General features: G+C 37.4%; 3 protein-coding genes across 6 annotated transcripts; 1 reads left to right on the forward strand and 2 right to left on the reverse strand.

The window, feature by feature from the left end:
- Nucleotides 1–199: 199 nt before the first annotated feature.
- Nucleotides 200–6,154, reverse strand: LOC117208391 (tetratricopeptide repeat protein 39B-like). 3 transcript variants are annotated; one of them, XM_033449570.1, is made up of 13 exons: nt 6,053–6,154; nt 4,175–4,295; nt 3,711–3,917; nt 3,553–3,622; nt 3,446–3,474; nt 3,194–3,374; nt 2,987–3,119; nt 2,406–2,538; nt 2,219–2,318; nt 2,086–2,151; nt 1,282–2,003; nt 966–1,199; nt 789–891 (listed from the first exon to the last, which is right to left on the reverse strand). In XM_033449570.1, the coding sequence occupies exons 4-13, from the start codon at nt 3,574–3,576 to the stop codon at nt 789–791; spliced, it is 1,725 nt and encodes a 574-aa protein (XP_033305461.1). In that variant the 5' UTR covers nt 3,577–3,622; nt 3,711–3,917; nt 4,175–4,295; nt 6,053–6,154. The 3 variants fall into 3 exon arrangements, with proteins under 3 accessions (XP_033305460.1, XP_033305461.1, XP_033305459.1); XM_033449568.1 differs by lacking the exon at nt 6,053–6,154 and adding an exon at nt 4,827–5,077; XM_033449569.1 differs by lacking the exons at nt 3,711–3,917; nt 4,175–4,295; nt 6,053–6,154 and having other exon boundaries at nt 200–891; nt 3,553–3,576.
- Nucleotides 6,067–10,566, forward strand: LOC117208392 (TBC1 domain family member 22B). 2 transcript variants are annotated; one of them, XM_033449572.1, is made up of 8 exons: nt 6,067–6,184; nt 6,969–7,142; nt 7,257–7,816; nt 7,890–8,020; nt 8,110–8,364; nt 8,456–8,705; nt 8,798–9,021; nt 9,125–10,566. In XM_033449572.1, the coding sequence occupies exons 2-8, from the start codon at nt 7,060–7,062 to the stop codon at nt 9,263–9,265; spliced, it is 1,644 nt and encodes a 547-aa protein (XP_033305463.1). In that variant the 5' UTR covers nt 6,067–6,184; nt 6,969–7,059; the 3' UTR covers nt 9,266–10,566. The 2 variants fall into 2 exon arrangements, with proteins under 2 accessions (XP_033305463.1, XP_033305462.1); XM_033449571.1 differs by having other exon boundaries at nt 6,152–6,241.
- Nucleotides 9,938–27,748, reverse strand: LOC117208387. Its single transcript, XM_033449561.1, has 23 exons — nt 27,483–27,748; nt 26,986–27,249; nt 26,644–26,688; nt 25,427–26,561; nt 24,671–25,034; nt 24,135–24,444; nt 23,557–24,059; nt 23,134–23,429; nt 22,506–23,013; nt 22,214–22,355; nt 21,977–22,150; nt 21,351–21,896; nt 20,190–21,117; nt 17,056–20,005; nt 16,455–16,804; nt 14,934–16,321; nt 14,636–14,820; nt 14,370–14,524; nt 12,999–14,170; nt 12,706–12,917; nt 11,562–12,590; nt 11,000–11,443; nt 9,938–10,916 (listed from the first exon to the last, which is right to left on the reverse strand). Exons 2-23 carry the CDS (start codon nt 27,071–27,073, stop codon nt 10,833–10,835), a joined length of 13,008 nt encoding a protein of 4,335 aa, XP_033305452.1. The 5' UTR covers nt 27,074–27,249; nt 27,483–27,748; the 3' UTR covers nt 9,938–10,832.
- Between the last annotated feature and the right edge of the window lie 204 nt (nt 27,749–27,952).

Genomic DNA, 27,952 nt, shown 5'->3' on the forward strand with positions numbered 1-27,952 from the left:
CTCTTACTCTCTTGGTATCTTATTCTATTCTCTTGATACTCAGTAATACTTACCAATATTCTTGGACCCTTTCATAGTTTTTTACAACATAATCTGTTATCTATCATATTAAAATTATTATACGACAACCAGGAAAAATATGTTAAATAAAATAATGCAAAAGGCAGAATTATAAGTCAATCATTTTTGTAACAAGTCTAATCAGCAATAAATTACTTTTATTTCCATTTCACCCCCTTCTTATATTCTGTTTGATTTACAATTTATTAAACACTGCAAATACAACATATGTAATGGAGAACATATACATATAAACAATAGTGATTTCTATTCCCACCAATTAAACTGTCGCATTATACTATCGATACAAATTCGCTAATATCTTTTACAATTAAAATAACAAATTTAAAAAAATCATTCAATCTTTAAATCTTTCTCTAGATCTTTTCAATGAATTCAATGAATGATATATGCACTAGATACTTAATAAATATCATCGTCAAAGATGGTACCTTTTAATCAATATCATTAAAGATACTCGTTGATATGTAAAAACCAGCAAAAAATATACACAATGTAAATATACTATACAATAGAAAAAAAATCGATAATATTAGACAGGAATTCTAGAAATTATTACTTCCAAAATGAGCATTAAAGATCATTAATAACTTATTACATAAAAATAAAACTTTAACAAAAAATTAATAGTGCCCGAATCTGCAATAGTGTGATGCTATTGGTAGTAATGAATTCTTTTTCGCAGAAAACTTATCTTTCAGGTACTATTATACTAAAATATCTTCGGCCTTCCTTCCAGTCAATTTCATTAAATCGGAATGGATCCTAAACTGTAATCTGGATTCCAACAGATATCCAGCGAATGTTTTTCTGCAACGAATAAGAGTTAACAACTGAATAACAAATGTTATGTGAATGTCTAAAATGAATCATATAGAAATTACTTGACGTCCTCTAAATATCCAATAGCGAGTTGAATATTTCCTTGATCTTGTGCTAGCAAAGCTAATTCTACTGTTGCATAAGGAAGTAAATAGGTATCCTCTTTGATCGATTTGTCCAACTCGAGAACGCGTTTTAAACAATTTTCAGCTAACAAAGGATGTTTCATTTGTCGTAAGCAAGCACCCTTTAGAAGCAATAAAAGTGCTTCATTATCCGTGTGATATTCTGTTTTCCTGTAAAATATTTGGAATTTTTGTATATTACCAGATAAATATTCTGAATTAGATTAGGAATGAAATCGACCGGAAGACTTACGAAGCTTTCGCAAGTTCCTTTTCAGCTTCTTCGATTACTTTAAACATGTTTAGCGTCAAATCTTGTCGTTTGCCTACTATGCGAAACAAATTCCACACATACATAAGTTCAAATATAGGAAGGACCAGGTTTTTTTTTTGAGCAAAGTACCGTTCAGTTTTTTTTACTATAAATTTTTCCATTGGTAATGACTTCCCTGCAATACGTTGTTTAAAGGTAGACGCTTGCATCATTAGAGTATCTATCATTTGCTTCTCTTCGCTTTGTACCGGTGGTTTCCGCATCATAAGTATCGCAGCTCTTTGATACAAATAAATTGTACGTGACCAATGTGATTCTTTGGCTAAAGCATCTGCAAACGTTGCAGCTTCATCCCATTGCTGCAGCGAACAATGTGCCCACATTAATTCCCAGAAACAAATATGATGAAAGTGAGGCCATAGATCTTGACTTTTCCAAGATTTTGTATACCATTCTAAAGATTTCTCAAAATTTCCTCTCGTTAGTTCTAGTCTGCCTTTAAAAAACAAAAACCATATACCGTTTGGATAAAGACTCAGTTCTTCTTCCAAAACTTTTTCACACCAGTATAGATCACCGTCTGTATGACTCAGAACAAATGATATTATTAAATTGTAAGACAAAAGAAACATCGCGCACAACACGTGCCTTAATCCTCTTCTTTCTCCGTATCCCGCTTCTAATTCCGACAAACCATATTCCTATTGATGAAAATAATATGTTGTCGTCATAAGATGGAAAGATTTATACAAAGATTTTTTATAGTAAAAGATATTTTAGTACCTTATCACCCGAAAATCCAATGAATTCTAACAGTTTGATAATTTTCGCTGGCAACAGGGAAATCATCTAAAAAATTCTCAAAAATAGTTATTGCAATTTATTTTGTATAGTAAATATTGTTAATACCACATACCAAATTAAATGCACCAATACCAGTGCGGACACCGCTCTCAAAATGTATCTTATGAGCATTATTTTCCCATTTACGATTATTTAAAATTGATAAACATTCTCTGAAAAAAAATAATGTACATAAGTAATATACTATTTTTTAATCGACATAACATCTACATAGATAATTCACACTATGATTCGTTTACTTATACGACAGAAAGCAGGTACGAATTTTCAATCCAGCTTTAACAAAGCTGACCAAAGTCTCGTCCTCCACAAACGTGAGCATCGATTTTAAAAAAAGTGACTCGGCATAACAGAGTTCCGCATGCACTTCCTCTGCAATAGTAATTCGATATCATTCCTTGCATGCTTAATGATTTAGTAATATCAGTGCCACAACATGTTATAATATGTGGGTAATTTAATTATTAAAAATGGAAAACTTGTTTGTTAGTAAATAAATTCGTACATCAAAATACTTCGCATTAGATAATGAACTATGACTATTGAATTATCCAGATTGATATATATGTATATAACAAATATAACAAAATGTCCTGACAATATTGCATAATTTTGCTACAAAGAGGAGATTTAAATGTTTAAATTAGTACAAGTTACTGGTAGTGAAACGGTATCTGTTAATTTGAAAACCGACTTACATATAAAGTATTACATGCTTTCCAGGAGATTTTGTGTTGACAATGCATTATAGACAAAATAATATGACTAGCTTGATAAGACATGATGGTACAGATCAATCTGGTATAAGTGTATACATTACCAATTGTATAAGCATCGTAGTTAGTCTTCTTCACCATTTTGCCAATATTTTGTGTTAGTGTAACATGTTTACGTTGTTTCAAGCACACAGTCATGCATTGTTTTACAGCTCCAACCGCCTTTTCAATGCATTTCTAAGCAATACACATTACAATGTATTATTGAAAGACATATTTTCCGAATATCACAATTTACTGTGGTTTAATACTTGTTCAGATGTAAGAATAGCCTCGAGGAATGCAAATATACTTGTTCCTAAAGAATGATACATGCTACTGCCTGCCCAGGGCTCCATAATCTTTCTTGCTTCTTCAAAATCATTATTAAAAAAATAGTGTATCGCTTTTTTTGCCTCCATTATTGCTGTATCCAAATCCATAGAACTAGGCCTTGAAACAAAATATAATTAATTTAAAACATATAATATACATATATACAGGTATATCAATAAAATACTCACTGTGGTAAAGATTCTTGAGCATCTTGAAACTAAAATCATGAGAATGAAAATTTAAATAAGATACTGCTATCACTATTAATGAAACAACCTTACTTATGCATACATACCTCATCTTCTTCGATGTCTGACATTTTGAATTAATGTTTGAATATATTTGATAATATTTGAATTAATATGCTAAAGAGATAAAATATTGTATATTACTATTTAATTTATTGACACTCAATTTATATGTGAGATTTGTATAAAAATAAAATAGTCTCACATTCAATAAATATACAGCATAGAGATCTTATATTTTGTAAGATGATCCTTTTATGCACCAGATATGTTAATTTTTAGAGATGAAAGATATATTCCTTAAGACAGATTTCTCAATTGTGCTTTTATCTTTAATTTTAGGTCGTTATTTCTCTAGTTCCATCATAAAAATTACATTTTGTAATTTGTAAATATAACTATTAAAAATAAACTACAACAAAAAAAAATAAAAGCAATTTCTTACTATAACATATCCTTACTTTTATAATTTATCTATGTATTTTGATATATAAAATTGATTATGATAATCATACAAATATCAAACAGGTTTATAGATTAACATATATTGATAGAAAAGATACATTGATGATAAGATAAAATATATTTTTCAGAGCAACATTATCATTTCTTTAAAGATTGTATTAATAAAAACAACTTAATTTTTAAAGAACAGTGTCAAATGTTTACCGTGAATGATATAGATATATACTTTTATCATGGAATGTTCTTGTTATTATATTCCTAGTTTTGCAGAAAAAATACTTTCTTCAGATATATCCAGGTGGAAGGTGATAGTAGAGTGATAATGCTAGAAATGAAAATTATAGATAGTAAATATACATATAGACAATATATACATGTACGTATAGAAACAAAAACCAATTTACTGATCTTTTTTGATATGTGCGAACTATATGTAAATTTATATATGTATTTAATTTGAATTTAAAATATTTTAAAGTGAAGAAGATATTATCATATTAAATAAACATAATACATATTGTAGTCATAACTGTTATTAAAAGTGTAAAAACCTCAATCGCAACCTTATTACTAGAATTCTTTCTGTTCTATAAAATAAACTGGCAACTACGATACATGAACCCGGAAGCGATCTAAAGTAGAATGTTACAAAGAAAGTAGTATAACTGAATTACCGCGATGGTACCGATAGACCTAGATCGCTCATATAAATTCACGATGAAATCATGGCAATCGATAGATTGAATACATTACAATTAATCAATGCCTATAAATTAACAAAATCTGATCTTTTTATAATCTATAACTTCTAACAATAATATAAATTACTATATGTAAACATTTCAACGTAGCTTACCATGAATCCATAAAATGTCAAAACGTAGCTGATCCGATTCACAAGGAAAATAAGGAAACTAATACTTATTTAATAACATTTCTAAGTTAATATAATCAGATTCTAATATGTGTATATGTTACAATGTAAAAGATTATAAGTAGACGTTTTTACATTTTTGTTCAAGATTTGCAAGAATTCTTGTAACACGCAGCTACAAACATAACGGTGTAAAACATACGCGACTGACTGACAGAACACTGATTATGTTGGTATCGGTCAGATCACATACGATGCAATTGTACACGTGACACTAACTCTACACAGTATAATGGTGCTCGATATACATATATATATATATATATATATATATATATATATATATATATATATATATATATGTGTGTGTGTAACATCGAAATCACAGCTTTTAAAAGAAAGATTTGTTAAGAACTTCTTTCGAGATCATCAACATATGATCAGCACGATGACAATTTTGTTTAATGCTTGTTCTTCATAAAAAATAATCAATTGTATTTTTATAAAGGTGACAAATTTAATTATTAAAAATTTCAAGAGTCACTGATAGTCACGTGTAATCTTTCTAGATTTCGAATCTATGAAATTCTATACCTTAATTATACATGTATATTAATATTTATGTAATCTATCACATATCTAATCCTTCTCAAGACTAAGAAATAACAATATAAAGTACTAGAATGGTATACACAATTTAAAGAAATATTTTCAATTAAAACATTTCTTCTAATTCGTAGGTTCATAAAATAGAAAATAATAAATATTACATCAACACTTTTATGTGACACATTTATTTTATAAGGACATATACAAATGATTCTATATAGATTTTACTTTCAAATGAGATTTTAAAGTTTTATGTTTTATTAAACCAAATGTTTAAAGTTTGTTATATAAAGAAAGTTGATATATGTATTGATGTACACTAAACTTTTCTAAATATTGAGAATCGCTGATTTCCTAGCAGACTGCTTTCTCTACCGCGAAATTTCATTTAGTCGAGAAACTGTTACTGTTTTACATTTATTTATTGTTTGCTATTATTAAAAACCATTTTTCATAACACTATTGTGCTTTATAACATTAATGTTTTTATTTATAAGTTTCGTGTTAGTTTAATTGATATCAAGAGAAGGATATTTTTTCAGAAAAGAGGTTTTAAAATTACTAGTATAGTTTTAACAAGAAAAGAATATTGTACTTACGTATATGGTATGTAAAAAGGTGATGTAGTGGAACGAATAGTATTGTACATATGCTGATATACCTATGCAAAATTTAATTTAGCCATTTCTTTGATGGCAGCACCAGCAAAGACGTGTCATACGTCAAAAGCAGTGAGTGTACATGCATCAAACAAAATTTTGTATCATATCTTATTTCTTGTACATTTGGTAAATTTTTAAAAAGTCATCTAATGTTATATAGTTTATAGTGCACTTGTTTTAACATCTTGATTGAAATGTTGAGTGCACTAAAACAAGAAATCAAAACTAATTCGCCTTATACGCACAGTGTCCCATACTTTAAACCTTACTTAATGTTAAATGCCTTTTTAGTTTGTTCATTCTTGACGTAACTACGCTATTGCATAAATATTTTTAGATATAATGGTATTATCTCCATTCTTCCTAGTCACTCGCTGTGATCAAAATATTTGTACAGTGTAACCTAACCTGTTCATAATTAAAAATAATGTGAAGATTTGATGTTACAATATTTTTGTTTTTCTATATCTTTTAGAGATAGTTTGTTATTATAACTTATAATTTTTAATATAATTTTTATATATATACCAAATAAATGTTTTTTTTTTATCCTATACAAAATAGCTGTATATTATTCTTAACTATTGATATATTTATCATAAGATGAACAATAAGTTGGATAAACTTATGTATTAAAATTTATATAATATAAAGTAACATGAATTAGAAAAAAATAACAATTACATAAGTTCACTAATGTCTGTTATTTTTGGCGCTTGTATATGAACTGATATGACCTTTGTAATTTTGTATATTTAGCATAACAATGACAATAACCCAAAGACTGTAATAAGACTGTGTAAGACAGTGTAACAATAATAATAACAAACACTATCATCAAAATTTGTTTCAGTAAACTTTTCTAAGGGTATGAGGACTTTGTACCATTTTTTTAATTATTTGGGAAAGGTGACAGGTGCTAGTTAACATAATTTCTAATAATTATGGAAAATCAGAGTCACCAAGGCGAAGCCTACCAAACGTATCAATCTTTTTGGAAAAAAAATACTCGTGCTGTTCCAGGCAGGTATGTATAATAATATTATGCTTCTAATAATGGTCAAAATAAAGTTACAATTAATCTTTAGTATTGATTATTGAGAATAATATAGTTTTTTATATTTTACATGCATAATAAAAGACCAAGTCCCAAACAAGATGGTAAGCTTGGTAAAATAGGTAGTACTACACTGATGTCTGGCAGTTCAGTTAATATAATATCTACAAGTGGTGGAGTTATATCAGGAAGCAGTGGAGGCTCTACATCATTTCAAGATTTTCAAGAGAGTGTAGATGATGCTTGGGATTCGGGAGATGATGAGTTTTGCACAGTCTCAGATGTAAAAATATCAAAACGAGTTAGCCAGTCTGCTGCTATCAGTGTCATTAATAGTCATAGGTCAGGAAAAGCATGCATAGATTCAGGGACAAATGTAAAATCTACGCATCGCGTTCAAGAAATTATTCCGGAGGAAAAACGGGCGGAAGCTCTCCAAAGATTAGCCGTGCAACCGTTGCATTTGCGAAATGCTAATTTGTCTATGCATTCTCAAGTGAATAACAGTCAACATTCCACAGAAGATGTGGGTGTAAAGTACGGCGCTTCTCCGCAACATAAACCAACTCAATTTCCAGGCAGACCGCAACCGCTAAGACAAACAACCGCGCCTACTAAATTTTTTGTACCTTCTAAAGAACAAGGTGCTTATGGAACAATTTTTTACATCCATTTATCTTTAATGTATCCTTAGTTTTGATTTGTTAATAATTGTAGATGGGGAAAGTAAAGTAGATAAATTTCAGTCCCTTCTGGAAGCTTCTGTATTAAACTTAGACGAACTGAGGCAGTTGTCGTGGTCGGGTATACCTGCAAGACTGCGTTCTGTTACATGGAGGTTATTGTCTGTAAGTAATAAAGGTAAACTGTGTCATATGTTTTATGCATAATGATAAAATTTCGTAAAAAATTTTTAATTTTGTTTTTTGTCATCCAGGAGTATTTACCAGCTAATTTGGAACGAAGGCAACACGTATTAGAACGAAAACGATTGGATTATTGGAATTTAGTGAAACAGTATTACGATACTGAAAGAGATGAAGGATTCCAAGATACATATCGTCAAATACACATTGACATTCCAAGAATGTCACCGCTTATTTCGTTGTTTCAACAAACAACAGTACAATTCATCTTTGAAAGAATACTCTATATTTGGGCGATTCGACATCCCGCCTCTGGTTACGTTCAAGTATGTTTACGTCCGTTGTTCTACCTTTAATTGTCATTTTCAAATTGTTTTTATTTTCATTTCTTTTTCTTGCAATTTTCTTTGTTTTTAGGGAATGAATGATCTAGTGACACCTTTCTTTCTCGTGTTCTTACAAGAAGCAGTGCCTGTGTCAGCGTGGCAAGATTTAGAAAATTATGATGTTGCATCATTACAAAAAGAACAACGAGATATTATAGAAGCAGATAGCTTTTGGTGTTTGTCCAAGTTTCTCGATGGTATTCAAGATAATTATATCTTTGCTCAATTAGGCATTCAGCACAAAGTAAATCAGTTGAAAGAATTGATACAAAGAATTGATGGTTTGTAAATCAGTCGTTTGGAACATTCTGTTTTTCTTTCTTTCCATTGTACCTTGTTTTTGGATAATTACAGATGTAATTCATTCCTTTAGTACCTTTGCATCAGCATCTACACCAACATGGCGTGGATTATTTACAGTTTTCTTTCCGATGGATGAATAATCTATTAACAAGAGAAATCCCTCTACATTGTACCATTCGTCTATGGGACACTTATTTAGCAGAATCTGATCGATTTGCTTCGTTTCAACTTTATGTATGCGCCGCGTTTCTTCTTCGTTGGAGACGTAATCTTTTATTGCAGCCTGATTTTCAAGTAAGTTCAGACCATAGCACTAATGCAAACTATAATTCGATGTAAAGCTTTCTTTCAGTTATTAAGTAAAGAAAGATGGAGATAGTTTATTATTACTGTTTAGGGGCTAATGTTAATGCTACAAAACCTGCCTACTCAAAATTGGACAGATTCAGAAATAGGAATATTAGTAGCAGAAGCATACAAATTAAAATTCACATTCGCAGATGCTCCCAATCACTTGCAAGCTCACGATACCAGGTGACCACTTTCTAATGTGTTTAGATAACGATATGAGAATTGCGGCCACGAACATTGACACAAATGATTTTGTGCTAAATTGATACGCCTGTTTTTATAGTCATCACCTATATTATATAATATATCGATGACTCTCAGGACCAGTTTCAATTGTTTTCTAACTGATTCAAGTTATTAATTTTAAGTCGCTTTTGTAGTTCAAAAAGGAAGCTCTGTTTTCGTTATGTTTTTCAAAGACTCAAAGTCTTTACAAATTTTATTACTATATTATATGATATATTTTATTATTATCATTATTATTATTATTATTATTCTATCATTATTACTAATAATATTGTAGCAATTATTTGTAGAGTTACTGGACGATAATCTATGAACAATAAGTTTGCTCGCCATTTCTCAATTTGTGAAAAATATATTTAGATGCATCCTGAAATATGAAGATGTAATGCGGATCAACCGCCACTCATGGTTCGTGTTACATTTGTATAATATATTTAAAATTATTACATACATCGGTAACAAATAAGCAAAAGATTTTATAAACCAGTTGCAATTATATGACTGCTATTTTACGTAGCGATTACAAGTTTTCTTCTACTCGTATAAATTTTCAGTTTGTGACCGATTTCATTTAAACAAGTTAGTATATGTAATTTACAATATACAAAACACGTAAAAAAAGTAGCACATGTATTATGATAGTATTTATTTCCATTTCTGTCAGTTTTTCTTACTTCAGAATACCCTTAAAAAGAGAACAGGCTATTGTTCGGAATTTAGAATCTCGTGTCAAGAGATTTCGATGCAAATCTTTGCCATGTTTATGCATTGCCATAATACAAATATTACAGAGAGAGCTCCTATCTTTAAATAATCTGTACGTTATTCTTAGTTATCTATGAACATCTTACAAAACAATTAGAATGTATGATATTTTGTCCTTGGTCAGTGATTCAATTGACTTTCGAACGAATGACAGTGCGTTTATATACACACAAGAGTTTAATAGAACGTAAAAGTATCGAAAAATACTTGCCTGATAATTTGCATGTCGAGAAAGACTAATCGAAAATTGTATAAAAAGGAAAAAGATATAAAAAATGCGTATTTCATAAGATGAATTGTACTCTTAACATATGGCACGTATTATTATTATTTACTCGATGTTGTTATGTTCTTTGTTGATTAAATTTAAAATAGCGTAATGTTTTTTGATTCTTCGATTCCAATTTTTTGATCGAAAACTTGTACACATAAAGCGTGTTGCGTCGTCGATTAATAAACGAGACTGTCTCTTTCTTACTTATGTATCTATATAAATATAATATTCCTTTCAAAGTATCTCGAAGTAAAAATCGGACTGAATATTACTTTATAAATACATGAAATTATTTACTAAACGTATGGTATCATTATGATATTCTTAAGTTCAGAATACGTCTTGAATACTCATTGTCGAAAAATGTATGGCATATACATTGGTAAAAGTTTTTCGTTCGAGCGAAATTAACAATACCTACAAAATAAGTAAGAAAAAGGAGGGACGCGTGTGCCCATTTAGTGCTTCTTCAGCTGTCATCGATATCGATTTGATCATAATCGATGTTCAGTGACTGTATAGATGCCAAAGAATCGTTCAGATTAAACGTTTCCTGTAAAAAAAAAGAAACATCATTATATTCTTATGTTAATATAACAACAGAAATACAGATGAAAATGACAAGAAGAAACTTACGTAATCAACAGAAACCAGAGTTGGATAGATGCAAGGTATACATTCCATACGTGTGACGCCATTATTATCAGCGGTGCATTCGCAGTTTTGGCAAGGATTAGGTTGCGCCGTTAAAGCTACCCTCTTGGAGAAAACACTGGCGAATTTTTTGATCGAAGTCAGCTTATCGAAACGTAATTTGTTACCACTAAATATTGTTCCATTAATTTCCAGAGACAAAGGCGTGCAATAACCTAACGCACTTTTTGAAAGTTTCACTTGTCTTCGTAGGTCGATATCACCGATCAACGTTCTGGAATCTTTTTTCGTATACGATTTCGTCGCGTCCAGACCATAGAAGATCTTATTCAGTCTCTCTTTTTCGAATTCGAAATCACCATCCATCAATATGTGAAGCGTAATATCGTGTTCCAATAATACTTCATGTACCACTGCGTAGTCAAGCTAAGAGAGGAAATTTGTTTGAGAAAATTAAGGAAACCGATTGATCGAACGATTCGAATCGAATTGTAGTTCTGAAAAGCACAGGTGCCATTCAGAAGAATATCATCGAATCACTTACCGTCTGATTTTCCGGCTCGCAATGCGAGCATGGCATTAGGATGAAAGTTTTTGATACGCCGGTTCTGAACACGAGCTTCGAGGCAAACGCGATTGCTGCGAAAATATCGCCGCTTCCATCGCCGATCGGCACGTGATCAAAGTAATCGACGAATCGCGCTACGTTTTTAGTAAAGATTTGTCCATCGAAGACGACGCTTCTCGGATGATCAAACACTCCGTCCGCTCCAAAGGTAACCAGAGACCATCGATTATCCGTCAGACCTTGATCGTTGAGCTCCTTGTTCAATTGAGTGACTAACTGTTCGATGCTACGATTTTCTTTCACACCGTGGTTACATTCTTTCCCCTCGACGATGAACACTACGTCGGTCGAGCCTGGTACTCGATCACCTTCTAATTTAATGAACTGGCCTTCCGCAACTTGACTACCGTCTATCATACTGCAACTACTACATACGTCCGGTATTCTGAGATACGTGTCATGGAACATACAAATCTGCATGTAGGATAACGCCACGGTGCAGGCTTCCGATCTGCTCTCGCTCGCAGTACATATTTTTGAGTATTCTTCCGGCTCTATTACGTGGAAGCAGCTAAGGAATTCCGAACTTTTGTTCACGAACAAATCATTACAGAATTCTATGACCACCGAATCCGCTTTTGATTTTGTTCTTGGATCGGAATTATTTGTCGGGCACTTATCTTCGGTTTCTTGTTCGATCGACCAACTTTCGGCAAATACCCTCACGTTTTTCGTTACGATACCATTCGATGCGATCGTATCGTCCATTGGCTCGTAGTTCATCGTTCCGAGAATACCGGCGGTTTTGCCGTGATACCAACCGGATAATTCTAATGTACACAGATTGAATTTCAAATTGCATTCGAGTCGGAACTGATTTTGCTTGCGCTCCACGGTAACCACGCTTTCTGCCTGATAGACATACGTCGTTCCATTCTCGAGTTCGATCGGAAGCGCGAGATTATTTGCTGTACTCGACGATTGTCCGGAGATGAGTTTGATACTCTGCGCAAAGGTAAATGTATCATTAATCGAATGCTATTTCACAAGGGAAAAAAATTTGAGCATATCGCTAATTATTGTTATTGCTCTTATTATTATTATTGTTATGGTTACTAACATCGTTGAAGAAGTTGAGTTCGAGAGTATCCTTTCCAAGTAACACGATAATCTTGTGCGTAACTCGATTGGATTGTTGCTGATACTCAAGGAGAATGGCAAAGGTGTCATGCACGAAATCGCGTGCTAACAGGTACGTACAAGAACCGATGAACTCTATGTGTCTTCCATCGAAGGTAATAAAGTCTTGCAAACCAACGATCATTGCTTGTGCTGAAATTGGATCGATTGAAATTAGATCGCCGCGAAATTAACAGAATGAAAGAGACACAAAAGACTCGATCATGTGATTACCTCTGAACGGTGGAAGCCAATTAGACGGATCCATGTACGGTCTGTACCGATATAAACTCCAGAAAGTCACGTCTGAGGACGCGAAGTAGGAACTTGCGTCAGAAATGGCTCTGATTTCAGGTATCTCGTGAAATTCTGGCGTTTGATTGAACGAGTGCCAAGACATGGGAAGCTTTTGCTCCAAACACATCAAGCCCTGTCTAGGATCGAAGATGAATTTCGTTTTGGCTACCCGGTATCTACTTTCAGCCTGGAGAGCTGTCTGACTTATATCGATTAATTTCAAGTGAATTAATCGTATGGCACTTTCTATTTTCGCTTGTATCTCGAAGTAATCGTAAGCATAGCACACCTTATCGTACACTTGTTGCATCTTCTCTAAAGCGTAACGTATAGACGGCAATTTTTGTAATTCCTTTAGCTCGTTCACGATCTCGTCGATCACGTCCTTCAATTCTTTTCCAAATGGTACGAAGGTGAAGTATCTATCTTTCAAGAATTGTATTATCAAACTCGAGTATTTCTGAATGTTGGTGATGATATCGTTGCCCTTGATGTCTCGGTAAAACTTGTCGATATCTTGAGTGAAATTGGAGAAATGATCGAAATAAGGAGAAGAAATGAGGTCGTTTCTTCGATCGTAGAGGAAGTCGAGGAATTCTTTGCTCGTCTTCCAGACCACAGTTTCCAAATAGTGAATGAAACGAATGAACATCGGCTCTATAAGCAGTAAAAATCGATTCCATTGCTGCGAGATCGACTGAGAAATCTGTCCCCAAAGATTTCCTATGTACTTGATGAACGACACGTGAAGATCTTTCATGAACTTGTCGTATTTTTCGAGCAGCTGATCGATTGTGCTTGCCACTTGAGAAATCATGTCACCCCTTAGAATCGCTGCAGTGATCTCGGGGATTTTGTTTAACGCGCTCTTTATCGTTTCAATGATCCAGAGTAACGAGTTCCTGATCGCTTCCCCAGATTCGCCCATTATTTCCCATATTTCGTTCAGGATATTTGGCAGCGATTCTATGTGACTTCGTAACGACAGCTCATCTATTATATATCCTCCGTAAAGAACGATATCTTTAATGTAAAAATCGTTTGCGTTGTAAGAATCATTTAAATAGTTCTTCAACTCCTCTAGGTCTGTCTGAACTTCCTTCAGATTGCTATAACATAAACAAGCGATGGCATGACTATGACTATTGTGGCTATCGTTTGAATCGTCAAATACTAGAAAGATTCTTCTGAGCGATAATGTACATAAAATAGATTTTGCCATTTTAGTGGTAATTTATACAAATATAAATTTACATAGATATCTGCAGTCTATTGATACTAAACAGTAAAACGATGAAAGTTACTCACTTCCAGTCATCGATAAATTCTCGAAGATCCAATTGAGCGTCATCCCAAACATCCGAAATTACGTTCACGGTTTCGATTTTAATATATTGTTTCCAATAATATATATCGTTGTTTATACCATCGTATGCATCCATTGCCGTATTTTTCAAAAGAGCCTAAAATTAAGAGCACATATATTTATTTTCTTTCTTCGTCTTCTTCGAAAACTTGTCTATTTTCAAGTGAAATTTGAATGAGAAAGGATAGTGTGAGAAATGGTCGCGTACAATAATATCGGCCTTGAGCTCGGGTCTCCAGCGCAGGGTGGAGGTAATCAGTCGGGAATGATTGAGCTTTAAGTAGAAAGAGATGTCTGACACGGTAAAATCTTCATCGTAAGTTCTCCAAATATCGAATACAGCATTCCGTGCGTCAGGAATTCTACCATACATTCGTAAACTCTCCACGGCATCTGTTAAAGAATTTTCATTAAATTCATTAAAATAAGTTCACATTAGAAAGAAGCAAGATTTAAATCCAAATAATTATTGAAACAATGTTTCTCTTTTTAGCTCGTGCGCTAACCTGGAGTGTAGTTGACCATCATCCACGTCAATTTTTCAGTCGGATCGAGAAAGAAGTAGCCAGTAGCATTTAGATTCGGTGTATTTATTATACTACCGTTCAAAACGTATTTGCGGTCAAACGGATAATACCGAGCGTTTAAAAACTTGATCGCATCGTTATACTCTCGCTGGTAAAATATCTCGTTGCGAATGAGATCCAATCGTGCATTTAGTTTTCCAGTATCTCGAGTTATGAATCCACGTTTGTAATGTCCGTTGTTCGCCATTCCGAACAGCCTGCTATTCTGTTCGTATACGAATCCTTCGGCGCCTAGATCGAATTTCGTACTTGGATGCTTACCCACTATTTGGTAAGAATATTTTTTAGAAATCGGTGGCTCACTTTCATTTCTAAACGACGCTGAAAACTCTAACCACTTGTTCGGATCGATAGAGTAATTAGCGACGAGAAGAATATTCATGGAGTCTCTGGGATTGCTATGTTTTACTTCGCCTATCAGAGCGGCTTGTCTCAGGAAACTCGGATGGATCAAAGCGAAGGTTGCTCGGTGATGCATGCCAGCTTTATCCTCCGAAGAAAGTTTCGTCCAGTTAAACAATGCTCCTATGGTTCTAGGTTTCGTCGTTTTTTGATCCCAAGCGAGTTTCACCGCAGACCTCAACTCTTCGCTGCTGATCCAGTAAGAGCCGTCGAGGCTGAAATTTCTACGAGGATAAGAGACGTTCAGGACTAAGAATTGATTATCCACTTCCTCGGTAGTTTTGTTCAAAATGTTGATACTGTAAGAAACCCAAACGTCGTCGCCCAAACTGAGCCAGCTGGTTTGCTCGAATTCGCCTGGTAAAACTTGATAATCGGTCTTCAATTGCACAGTCTTGTTCAAATGTATCGCCTTCAAATGGATATCCTGGCCTGTGTGCGACGTTTTAATCCTAGATTCGCCGACTACGTTGAACGCCGTCTTGTTATCCAATCGGTACAGATTAACTTGTTTAAATTCGACAGTCGGATAGTTGGTCCCTTCGTTTCCTGCGCTGTACTCAAATTGGTTTATGTAAAGAATACCTATCGGCTTGTATGCGTTCTCAATCGTAATTTGAGTGTGATCTTTCTCGAAGCCAGCTCTCGACTCGCTCTTCGAATTATATTGACCATGAAGAACTTCCTGACCGTTGTACGTCAGTTTGGAGTAACCGCTGGTCATTTGTGGTCGTTTCTTGTAACCGTAGGTCAAGTGGCCGATGTGACGTGTATTCAGAGGAACTTCAGCGTGCAGAATTCCTTCCAGATCCGAATTCAATTTCTCGCTCCGGTAATTGTAATCCGAATCCACGACCGCAGTGTTTTGTGGCCAGTATAATTTCACGTATCTCTTGTTTCGTTGCCTGCAACAGTTACCATTCGTTGTATTAACCCAGACGTACCTTCGACGTAACTTAATTGAAAAGAAATACGACCCACTATATGTAAAGATAAAGATATAGATCTGTGAACGCATAAATGACGCGATTTACTTACAAAGTAGTGAGAACTGTGAACTGACATCCTAACGACGAGATATTCGCCATAGGTAAGATAGTGTTGATGGTTCCGTTCACGTTCTCCAGACTTTCGTACGATACATTTGCCGAAGCTAATCGCGTGTTAGCTGGATAATAAATTTCAGCGCCTATGGAGCCTTGCGTGGCGCCGTAATCAAGCAAGAAAACTAACGTTTCTTGTTGCTGAAACTTTGGACTGTATAGCGAGTATTTCAGTTTGAACTCTTCGTTGATGCTTATGTTCAGGAGATTATTCACGGATTGAACTGGTAGCATTCCCCAGGAGCCGCGAAGATGTCCGTTGATGTCTTTCTCGTCTATGTGTATCTGTGGTAAAACCGAAATGAATTTTTCATTTTACAGACTGTTTTGCTTGTCTTGTATTCGTTAATATGTTTGTAGTGTTGCCGCTAGAAAAAATTATGTCAAGGCAAAGTTAGTCGATTCGGAACGATGAAGAGATCTGCAACGGGTGTCTAGGTTTTCGACGATAACGTGTACAGGCAATGACAGTAAAAATATTGAAATAAAATCTAAATATTTAAGGATACAAGATAAAAAAATGTGGAAAGACAAACCGAGCCATCGGAAGCGTAGTTAGTTTTCGCACGCAGACAGTTGTACCCGATCACGTAAGACACATCCTTGAAGCCTCCGTTGGCGTGATAGCTAATAAGAAGACGATGATCATCGTTATCAGGAGGTGGTAGTCTAACGGTAAACACTCCATCGATGTTCTCATGGTTGCGGAATCCAACAGTAGCGTTCGCCGCAAATTTCCATTTTTCACGATCCACGTCCAAATCGAAACCTACGTCAACGTTTTTGAATGCTTGACGAGGATTCTTGAAGAATAGCCGGGTATCGACAAGCCTGTTGTCAAGATCGGTCGGTCCTTCATATCCAATCAAAACTCTTCCGAACATGTCTGCCATATAGATCAACTTCCATTGAAGAATCGCATATCGAGTGTACTCGTTCAGCCAACCACTTGCCCGAATATCACCGCTATTGTTGGACATCAGCATGCTTCCGGTAAGGGTGACGTTGCGAATATCCGGCAACGGTGTTTCCGCATGAACATACAGTGTCGTGTTACCGCTCACTTGAACGTTCATAAACGTGATAAATTGCACCTGACCTTCCACGGTCGATATTTTGTCAAAATTTGCACGCGCTCTCACATCCCAGTTCAAAGGGTTAACGAAATTCGCGTCCAACGATCCGTTTATCGGGTGACCAATTAACGCAACGTTTAATCCATACTTTTCCTTCTTCAGTTTCAGAAGTAAACTGTCGTTTTGACCGATTTCGGCTTCCTTTGGCTGGATCGTTATCTCGACAGTGTGCAAAGAGCCATTCTGCGTCAGCTCGATGGTACCGAAAACAGTGGACACCTTTGAAGTCATGTGATTTCGTAACTGGCCGTTCAATTTGTGTATAGAATCGCTTTCTTTCATCGTGTTGCCGTGAAACTGGAGATGCGGTTTCCCGTTCGAGGCAGGCGTATAGAACTCAGACGCGATCCTGTCACCGCTATAGTTGCCCAATAGTTTGTATTGTCGGTCGAGTAGTTTCGCTAAAACTTCTAGATTCGCGGTACCGTTGTTCGCGGTCGTGTTTGGATGATACGAGACGTGAACTTTGATGTTCTTTAACGATTCTATCCAAGAGTTGAAGAGAACGAAAGCTTTAATTTCATCTTTCGTCGCGTGCCAGCTCGACAGGAAGGAAAGTCCGGCAGGTTCGGCAACGTTACAACTTATCTGCGCGTACCTTTTTTCCACGGTAAATTCTCGTTTCGCGGTAATAGTAGATTTCGGTATCTTCAGCAATGGTGTATCGACCTTGATAACTATCAACGTGTCCATCAACGATTCTTTCGTTTCCAGAAATCCGTTCACATCGATGGTACTGTCTGGTGCGCGAACACTGAACTTAGGCCTGTAAAGGCTGCCAGAGACGCGCAGGCTGCTGTTAATGTTAATGAATTTCAGAGACTCTATCGGAGTTTTTATGTTCAACTCTAGTACTTGCTCTTCGCTTTCGCTTCGATAGGTGTAAATAGCGAATACTCCGGTTTCGTACCAAGTCACATTCTTTTTAACTTCCACAGTTGCTTCCATCCTGTAGATGAGTTTTTCTAGGTCCACGATAAACGCATTCGAGCAGACGATCTCATTGACGAAACCGAACGGAACGACCAAGTTCAATTTGTTCCGCATATTGAAAAGATCCTCCATCCAAAATGTATCGTGCAACAGGATTTTCTTGTCGTCGAAACTGCCCAGAACAGCGGCGACCTTGTAAGTCGGTCCTTCGTTGTCTATATCTAGTTCTCCTACGATAGGTTCGATAATTATAACACACACTTCGAATTCACCGTGCCAATGAAGGCTACTTTGCTCCTCGTAATCCTCGAACTGATCCAGCTCGTCTTTCTCGACGTTGTCCTCGTTCTCTGTCAACTCCTTGCTACCGTCGTTCTTCACTTCATCGATGTTCGTCTGGTTACCCGTGATAATAATCGGTATAGTAATCGGCGCAGGTTTCGGACCGGCTTTAGCTCTGACACCGATTTTCACGTCTGCGTATTTTTTGTCAGACATTCTTATGGAGAATTCCGTATCGATGTCGACAGACTCGTTCTTATCGCGTGCTACGATTAACTTGGCAACGATTCCGTTCTCCTCGAAACCTTCCACAGGCGTAAACAGTACATAACTGTAATGAAAATCAGTAATATTGCGATAATGCCAAATACCCTGGAAGCCAGCGAGTATACGGTTGTAGCCAACACGGAAGTCGGCCTCTCGATTGTTCAACTTAGCGACCAAAAGTAGCCTTTGAAGTATTTCCAATGGCGTCGCGAGTGACAGTAGAACGTTGAAGTTGTAAATCGGCGTGATGAACTGACAGAGTATCTCGAAACCGATAACGCTAGCTGGAGTGGTCACTTCCGCGACGATGTGTCTATTGCTTTCCGACAGACCGAATCTTCCACGAACCAAAGAAAACTTTTCTAACGGAGTGGTAACGTTGAATTCCACCATGGATTCCTTCAAACGATGAAGATCGCCGATCAGTTTGCCAGTATAGGTTTTTACATCCAAATCCAAGTTAGCCGCCCCTAAGAATTTCCAGTTTGGTAACACTTGCAGCTGACATTTCATGTCGCTCACTTTGTAGCGAGTCACCGGCGACTCGAGATGCAGATTACCAGTTAGATTGAAAACGTCATCGGACTTTTTGTCCAAGTGCCAAATACTCCAAGCATTGATCACCTTATCCGGGTGATATTTAACTAGTAAACGAGTGTTCGCGGTTTCCCAACCGATAACCTTATGAGTAACATTGACTGTGGTCGACAAAATGTCATGAATGGAGCTACTTATTCCACAGTTGGCTCTCCATTCTTTAACGTTATCGTGCTCTTCCGTACTGCCGTCCAATTCCGCCATCAATCGTTGCGAATCCTTCCAGTGAACATTACCGTTCAATTTTATCTTGTTTTGTTCCTGCTCGTACCTGTAACCCAATTCGAACGAACGAATTAATCGAGCCAAATTGACTTATACGTTCTTGTATTAGACTTATATATTACTTAAATAAAATATTTGAGAAATGATTCGTTAAAGGACACGTTATTCTATCTGGATAGACGTTGTTTTAAGATAATTCAAAGATAACCGAAAGAATGTTCGTTACTTGCCTGACGCCTAAGGCCGTTTTCCTCCAATTTTCAAATGGCATGAGCAATCGAGTGTCCAGGCTGATCGATTTTATCAACGGTTTTACGTTATATTCCGTCGCGATGAACAATTTTATCGCTTCTTCTGGATTCCAATCGATCGTAGCATCCACGATGTAATTGTAGTATCCCCGCGCGGTCACGTGGCAGGAGCAGGCTAGTAAACGACCAGGATAGGTCAGAGTGACCATTGTGCTAATATTTCGTTCAGTTAATTGTTCCTCAGCGCTCGAAAGCGCGGGCAATTGAGCCTTTTGACAATCTAACGAGAAAAACAACGCTAGTTTCAACGCAGGATCTCGATTTGCGTCCCATTTCACTTCCGCTCCGAATCTCTTTTCATTTTCCTCGTTCATGCTAATAAACGCTAAATGAACGTCTCGCCATTTGTCCAAGTGTATCTGCATTCGAATCTCTCGTTGCGTGTCAACTTCTGTCATCACCGAATACACGTTTCCTTTGTATCTTCCTTCCACGTACGATATAATGTTTGTCGGTGATGCTACCGTGTGATTTAAGATGAAAGCGTACCTATCCTGATTCAGCTGCTCTACGTGCAGAGCGATTCTAACGTCGCTGTAATTTCGATACACCTTGCAATTCACCAGGAAGTCGTTGACGAAACTTGGAGATTTCAATATCAGCTTCAAACTGTGACTAAATACGGTCGCCACGGATCTGTCCGAGTAGGTGCCACGTGCTGTTATGTTGTGCCCGCTGAACCAAGTTCCAGCAAGATCCAAGTCGTACGTTCGCTTCATTCTCTCTGTGATTCGTACGTAGACCAGCATCGAATTAAAGTTCGGAATCGTCAAGTTTACGCGACTCTCCATGATGAACGCCAAGCCGCGAGGCATTATCAAGTTCACTATTAGGTTAATCTCTTTTCCTAAACACAAAGAAATTGAGATGAGAAGACGTGGTAAGGGTTTTATTCTACGTCAGGAATTGAATTATTATATACGAGGCTGAATCAATATCAAAAGAATCACAACTGGAAATAGTTGAATTTTGCGTTAGAAGAAGATCGGAGGAGGATTTCAGGGACTAGGGATGAGAAATTTCATTTGACCATTGTTTTCTAGAGCGTTTTTTTCTCGACATTGTGCGTTTAATTCTAACCTGGGGCGTATCTTATCAACAAATCCGTCTTCGATTCCGGTCCCATAGCATAGTGAATAATTCCAACTTTGATGTCCAAGTTCTGAATGGGTTTTGTTATGGCGAACACCGCGTTTACTTTCGTATCCTGATTTTGAAAATACATTTTCGAATAAAAGATGCTCAATAACGCTGTAAGCTTGTGACGATCGTCCTTGAGATGTGGACTCGAATTCACTTCCGCGCGTAACTCCAACTGACCGAGCGCTTGTTTATACGATCCTTTGATCTCCGTGTTCAATTGAGGATATGCGCTAGATTGTAACTTTAAATCGACCGTTTTGTGCGTTACAGGTTTCAACGAACGATTGTAAGCTGACAGCTCGAATATGAGACTTTCCTTCTTGGGCATCTTTTGTATCTGATACTCCAATTGGAAGGCGCTGGTCAAGCTCACGTTTCTTCGAACGATGTATCCCGTGAATTTGCTCCATACCCTTTTCGTTTGGAAAGTCAGGTCTATATCGCACTGAGAAACATTGCTTTTCCAAACGTTTCGGATTTTACCTTTAATAAAATCGAAGCTTTGGTTAAACAAATCGGATTAAACCAAGTAATTGATGATAGGCGAATCGATAGAGTTAAACCTGAAAGAGCCGCAACCCGTTCGTTGTTCACGATTAAGTGCATTTGTGGGTTGAACGTGTATCCATAGGGAAACCTTTTGATCGCGTAACCTAAGCTTGCGTCCAAGTGCTTGGTACCATTTATGTCGAAACCAATGTCCACGAATGTCTCGTTTTCCGTACTTTTGTAAGTACCTGAAAGCAATGAAGTTAATCGTCGATAAGTTTACTCATAGCTTTGCTAACGTACGAGCTCACCTTCGGCCACCAGAGAATTTCCAGCAGATTTTAATAAAACCGTTACGTTATGAGTCTTCGTATCGAACGCTACCATTGCGCTTAACTCTCTATTAACCAACGATCCAGGTGTATCGAATGCGACTCTAAAAATATTTCTCTCCTAAAACGAGACAAACGAAAATACTGGATACTAATGTACGCTACGTCTCCCATAATTACAAAATCATCGTAAAATCTTTTATTCTTATACAGATACGAAGTACGTGTAAATTTAGCGGTTTTTGTAAAACGAAAATAAAAGAGACGATACCATTGTCTTCTCCCATGTATACTTCAGCAAGTAGTTCTTGGCGGTCGGATCAGCTTTGATCAAAGAGATTTTGAAAAGCGTAGGTCCGTTCAAAACGAAGTAAGGCGCGTTCGGATCTTTCGTTGCGTTGGATAGCTGATAATTAACGCACATCTTTAAACCAATCAATCTATCGAGTGCGGCCCAAGTGCAGCTCGTGTTGCTAATCACATTTTTCGGGATTGGTATTAAAGCTCGATCGTTGTTATTTTGGCCGGCGATTAAAATGCCTAGTGGCTTTTCCACTAATTCGGCGCCGTTGCCTCTTGTTAAAAGGATGTCCGTGCCAACGGAAAATACCTCCATTTGTTTATTCGGCAGGCCCAAACTCAATTTGACCGACTGTAATCCTTTTACCTCCAGATGAATTTGAACTGCTCCGGAGGAGTACACGTTCGTTCGTAATTTAGTTCCAGCAGTCTTATAAAAGGCGTCTACGGTCATGCTACCGATCAAGTCGGCGCTCATGCTGTTCACACATATAGATATTAGTTTCATACATCATAATTTCATAATGCCGAAGAAAATAAAGGCAACAAGAGAAATAAAACAAGGAAGATGAGAAGAAAGACGATGCATTTAATTATACCTAGGTGCAATATTACTGATGAGTTCGATCTCTTTCTTAGAAATCCTCTTGGTGTCCAATAACCCTGACATTTTGAAATTGCAAGCCGCGGAGCCAGCAAAATCCAAGCGTACAGGTAGCCCCGATGTCATCGGGGCCACATAAGTGGAATCCAAGAACATTATTGCATTTTCGTAGCGAATCTCCTTTCCAGAAGCAATTTCATTAAACTTCTCCCATGGATTAATACGCGTTAAGGCTTCTCTAATTTCACGATCGCTGTTATACATAGAATATTTCAAGTCGCTTCCGAAGATCTGCAAACGAAGCGAAAAACCATCGTTTCGTACAACGCGCAAATAGACGAATATCGAACATCGAAATAACATTTATAGGAATCCATCGCTATGCGTGATCATTAACTGGTCACGTTCTCTATCTCACCTTATAACTAAAGCTGATTCTGGGTTCGTTGAAATTATTTTCGATAACATTCGGTAGCCTTTTCACGCGTTTCCAATAGTCTTCCTCTTGCTCCGGAGCTGCTCTGAAGTTTCTGAATAAATGTTTGAAGAATCCCGACACTTTCTCGTTACTGTACGGTCCATTAGGACCAAAGAACTTCTCCGCATAATATTCGAAGCCTTCGAGTCTGGTGGTTATTTCAAAAACGTTCACAGATTCGCCGAACAGGTCGAAGGTCAAGTTGAACGTAGCGGTTCTAGGTATATACGATTTAGGAGAGAAAATTAAATTTCCTTGGTAATTTCCACCAAAATTATATTCCTCCGAGAAAAAGGATCCGTCGTAGTTTCGTGAGAACTTTCTTCTGTCTTTGTTGAACTTGTCGTCGAGGTCGCGATCCGTCAAAAGACTTTGAACTTCGATTCTGGTCGGCGAAGCGGAATTATAGAGATTGGTCAAGTGGCTCCAAACGAAGGTCCCGACTGTGAACGAAGTTTCGAAAAATTAAATCCGATTCTATTTCAAACGAAGATCATAGAAGAGAATTCAACAAGTACCTTGGTTAATTTCTTCCGATTTTAACGTGTGCTTGATTGTTTTAACGACGTTGTAATCGGGGCAACGCATTACTTGCAGATAAGACGCGATACGTAATTCCGTATCCAAGGTAAAGTTCCGGTAGTAGTTCAGAAAGTAGAGATCTCGCGTTTTCTCGCAAGACGGCATTCTACGATGAGCGTCGATACTCGCTACGCGAACCTCCGTGGATAAAAATCCTCCTACGTCATCTATGCATTCTTTCAATAGTTTTGATAGCTTCTCGGTTTCCAAGCCCATGTTTCCGATCGCTTTTAACGCCTCTAATGTCTGTAAAAGCAAGGAAGAATTAGGTAAGCCAATCACCTCGCAGCATCTTTCGAATTTCTGCTCATAGGTCAGCCGATCAAAAATTGTTGTTCCAGCTTAAAATTTTTGAACGAGTGAAACACTTGAGAATCAAATTGATAGTTTACAGATTCTAATGTATTCTAGTAATTTTTACAAAGATTAAAGAGTTAAATAACTCACCAAAATACCTCAATATTTAACGTACCTCTTTCGTTGTAGAAAGTGAATGCGTTCGAGGTGCACATCCCTTTTCGATCTTTTGCTCGAGGTATGAAAGGAATCGTGTCACCTGTTCCACATTGGCACAACTTATGCCGTGAGTGGAACAGAAGCCATAAATCGTCGTGGAGTAGCTCAAAATGAACTGGGTCTCTGGAATTTGTTGATGAAAATCAAGAAGGGGTGACAGAGCCCTGATCGTATCTCGATTTGGCCGAGGAACTAAAGCAAACGCGATGACCCACTTGTCGATCGTCGAATGATTGACGTATCGTTTTATTATCAGATCTTTCATTACGTTCAAGGCTGCGTTACTGCCAATGAATGGCAACGAGTCGACAATGTGTTTTCTGTGGAATTAATAAAAAATAAATTCGTGTATTCCGAGGAATCTTGGATTATGTGCCTTATTACTCCAAATGGGATCGGTAACCGATCGAAATGAAATTTGATATCGTGGAAAGATACGATAACTTTGAAACACGAGTACAGTCTATTGGAACAAACTGGAATTTAAATTCACATACAATTTTTGACTTGGTTCAGCTTTGCTTTCACGTATGGCCTCACGAGGGAACGATGCCTCACGTATAGGAATTTGCATCATTCGAACGCACGAATCTTCGAAACTGAGATTTCATATTACAGGTTCACAGTTCCTCCCCATAATACGTAACAAATTTCATCTCGATCGGTGTCTTTCGGAAGTATAATCTTTCCTTTTAAATTCAACGCTACTCACTTGCCAGTTTTGCAAATACCGTGAGCCCTGACGAATAATTGCGACAAGGATGAATAATCGAGAAGTCGCGCCGACTGAATGAACGCAGTGAATGTCTCGGGAAATCGTTGCTGCAACTCATCCGTACTCACTCCTAGTCTACACATTGTCTTCAGCAAATCTCTGGCACTCCTCAACTCGCCGTGAATGGTCCTCGGTGTTTTCGAGTAATCGTACAACAAATTGGTTCTTCTCGCGCGACTGTGTCTGTCCTTTTCATATTTTTCCTGTTCCTCTTCGTCCTCCTCTTGGTCGGACCCGTAATTGTCGCTTTGTTCGTACTCGTTGCCGTAGCTATAATCGTCTTTCAATTCTTTGATCAATCGAAGGGTAGTGGTCGATTCGGTTCTTGCGCCTGTACTGCCACTCGACAGCGGCACCAGCACGTGAAACTCGTTGCACACGATCTTCTCGTAGACGTTGTGATCAATCGTTAACTCGCAATCGCTTCGGGACTCGAGAAGAGGATGACGAGGACCGTGAGCGCCCGATCGCGGACTCTTGTAAGCGTTTGAACGAATAACAGAGAAATGTTTTGGCCCGTGCATGCAGTTTGACAGATTTTTCGTTTTCTTCACGACCAGACTGGTCTGTCTCGCCTCGTGGAATCGATAACTCGTCTCGCAGATGCCATTCACGTCTAATTCTTCCGCGCGATAATCCACGTCAAATCTGTGCATGCTGTTTTGCAGCGTAGACAACACGCCTCTCTTCAAGTTCAAGGCCCAGACTGGGTCGCGTTTGTCCGGACATAGCTCGTCTATCCGACCATCGTCGTAGGCGAACTTCAACGCGAAACGTTCCAGGTTCTTCTTGAACTCCGAGCCGGCACGGTCGGGAAATTCTGGATTGTATTTCCGAGGATCGTGACTTAGGCTCACGTTGTGGAATTTCAAGCTTCCCTCGCAAGGATTGTTGAAGCGAATCACCAAATCCGCATCCAAACGTAAGGTGGACTCGTTCGCAAGGAAATCCGATGACGGCGGCATCGAAAACGACGTAGACGATACATTGCCCAGATTCGTGCTCACGTCTACCGAATATCTGTACCAGTATGACACGTTCTCTTCGTATTTGAATTTCTTCGTCGCTGTCACTGTAAACATCGATCGACATCAATTATCCGCCTCTTCCCTTTCGCTATACTGCTACAACAGCTTCTAAATCGTATCAATTACCTTTGCATTTCGCTCGGCCGCACAATGTAGGATCTTTGACGAATTCTGTAACGAAAGTTTCGTGATCAAATACGCTCCGTTTCGTGATTCTTAGAAATACGTTCTACGCTTTTCACGCTGAACTGATAACGGTGGCCACCGATACCCGCGAATCGAGTACTCGACGTAAATTCTTGGAAGGAAACGTCAAACAATAAGCGGCACCGATAACCAGCCGACGAAAAAAGATCGACGCGAAACCGATAAACTATCCTATAAATGAATTTCATTCCGTTCAAATTTGATCTTACGTGGATCGAAAATCGTCGGTTGATCTTTCGGTTGCTAAAAACTTGAATTTACCTGGCTGCGCTGTACCGAGGACGAAACAGATCGCAACGAGAAGAAAAATAGTAGCGCGTCCCCGCGACCGTTCCTTGTTCCAAATCATACTGCTGGTTACGATAACAGGGCTGAATGTCTGCTTATTTCATCTATACGCTCGCTCCTTCATCCCCTTGCGTTCCTCGTGGATAGACTTCTTGCAGCTTTTAAATTGAATAAGATGACCCGCGGTTTAGCACTAGCACACCTCTGACCGGAACACGATCAGATACTCGAACCCTCCTGCAACATTTCGATCTCGTTACCTCTCTCCTTCTCTCTCTCTCTCTCTCTCTCTCTCTCTCACTCTCTCTCTCCCTCCCTCCCCCTCTCTTTCTCCTTGCCTCTTTTTCTGACTGGTCCATCGCCTTTTGAACTTTGCTTTGTACACGAAACGATTTAAAGGATTCGATCGGCGAATAGAGAAATGATAGAGATTTAATACACTACATGAAAGAATATAATGTAGCTCGTACCGTGTCGAAGATATCCAAAGATTGCGTTAAGAAATCACTGATCGAGGGGAATGATCGCACTAAGAACAGGATTGGGGTGCAAAGCAGGCCGCGGTCGTACACGCTTGATGGGAAGCACGGGTACACGATAGATCGGTTAAGTAAGTGCTTCCTGCCCCGACTATGTTCGCTGACCGAATGGCCAACGACATCGAATCAACTACGACACTGCTACTCTTTTCAGGGGGGAGAGGATCAGTATCAAAGGTCTTCTTGCTTTTCGTGCTTATTGGAGGTTACAGGTCATAACTAGATAAGATAACAACAAAAAAGATTATTCTCGGCCACCTAAGATTTTTACATTAAGCTGCAACAACATAGTTCATACTCTGATCACTGACCATACGTACTTATAGCATATTTTCTTTCTATTTCGTTCAGAAACGTTAACAAAGTATCGGCACATTTTTGTCTGTTATAATGCGTTAACG

The sequence above is a fragment of the Bombus bifarius genome, unplaced genomic scaffold (assembly GCF_011952205.1).
Source record: "Bombus bifarius isolate JDL3187 unplaced genomic scaffold, Bbif_JDL3187 scf7180000008062, whole genome shotgun sequence".
NCBI lineage: Eukaryota > Metazoa > Arthropoda > Insecta > Hymenoptera > Apidae > Bombus > Bombus bifarius.

Bases quoted from the DNA above. Each gene is read 5' to 3' on its own strand.
- LOC117208391 (XM_033449569.1), bottom strand. From the start codon at position 3,576: ATGTCAGACATCGAAGAAGATGAG. The intron at 1,200-1,281 runs GTAAGTCTTCCG...AATATTTTACAG, and splicing joins AAGGAACTTGCGAAAGCTTC to GAAAACAGAATATCACACGG. The intron at 892-965 runs GTAATTTCTATA...TATTCGTTGCAG, and splicing joins GGATATTTAGAGGACGTCAA to AAAAACATTCGCTGGATATC.
- LOC117208392 (XM_033449572.1), top strand. From the start codon at position 7,060: ATGGAAAATCAGAGTCACCAAGGCGAAGCCTACCAAACGTATCAATCT. The intron at 7,817-7,889 runs GTGCTTATGGAA...TAATAATTGTAG, and splicing joins TGTACCTTCTAAAGAACAAG to ATGGGGAAAGTAAAGTAGAT. The intron at 8,706-8,797 runs GTTTGTAAATCA...TCATTCCTTTAG, and splicing joins ATTGATACAAAGAATTGATG to TACCTTTGCATCAGCATCTA.
- LOC117208387 (XM_033449561.1), bottom strand. From the start codon at position 27,073: ATGATTTGGAACAAGGAACGGTCGCGGGGACGCGCTACTATTTTTCTT. The intron at 24,445-24,670 runs GTACGTTAAATA...TTGCTTTTACAG, and splicing joins CACTTTCTACAACGAAAGAG to ACATTAGAGGCGTTAAAAGC. The intron at 23,014-23,133 runs GTATAATTAAAT...ATGTGTGAACAG, and splicing joins ATCAGTAATATTGCACCTAG to CATGAGCGCCGACTTGATCG.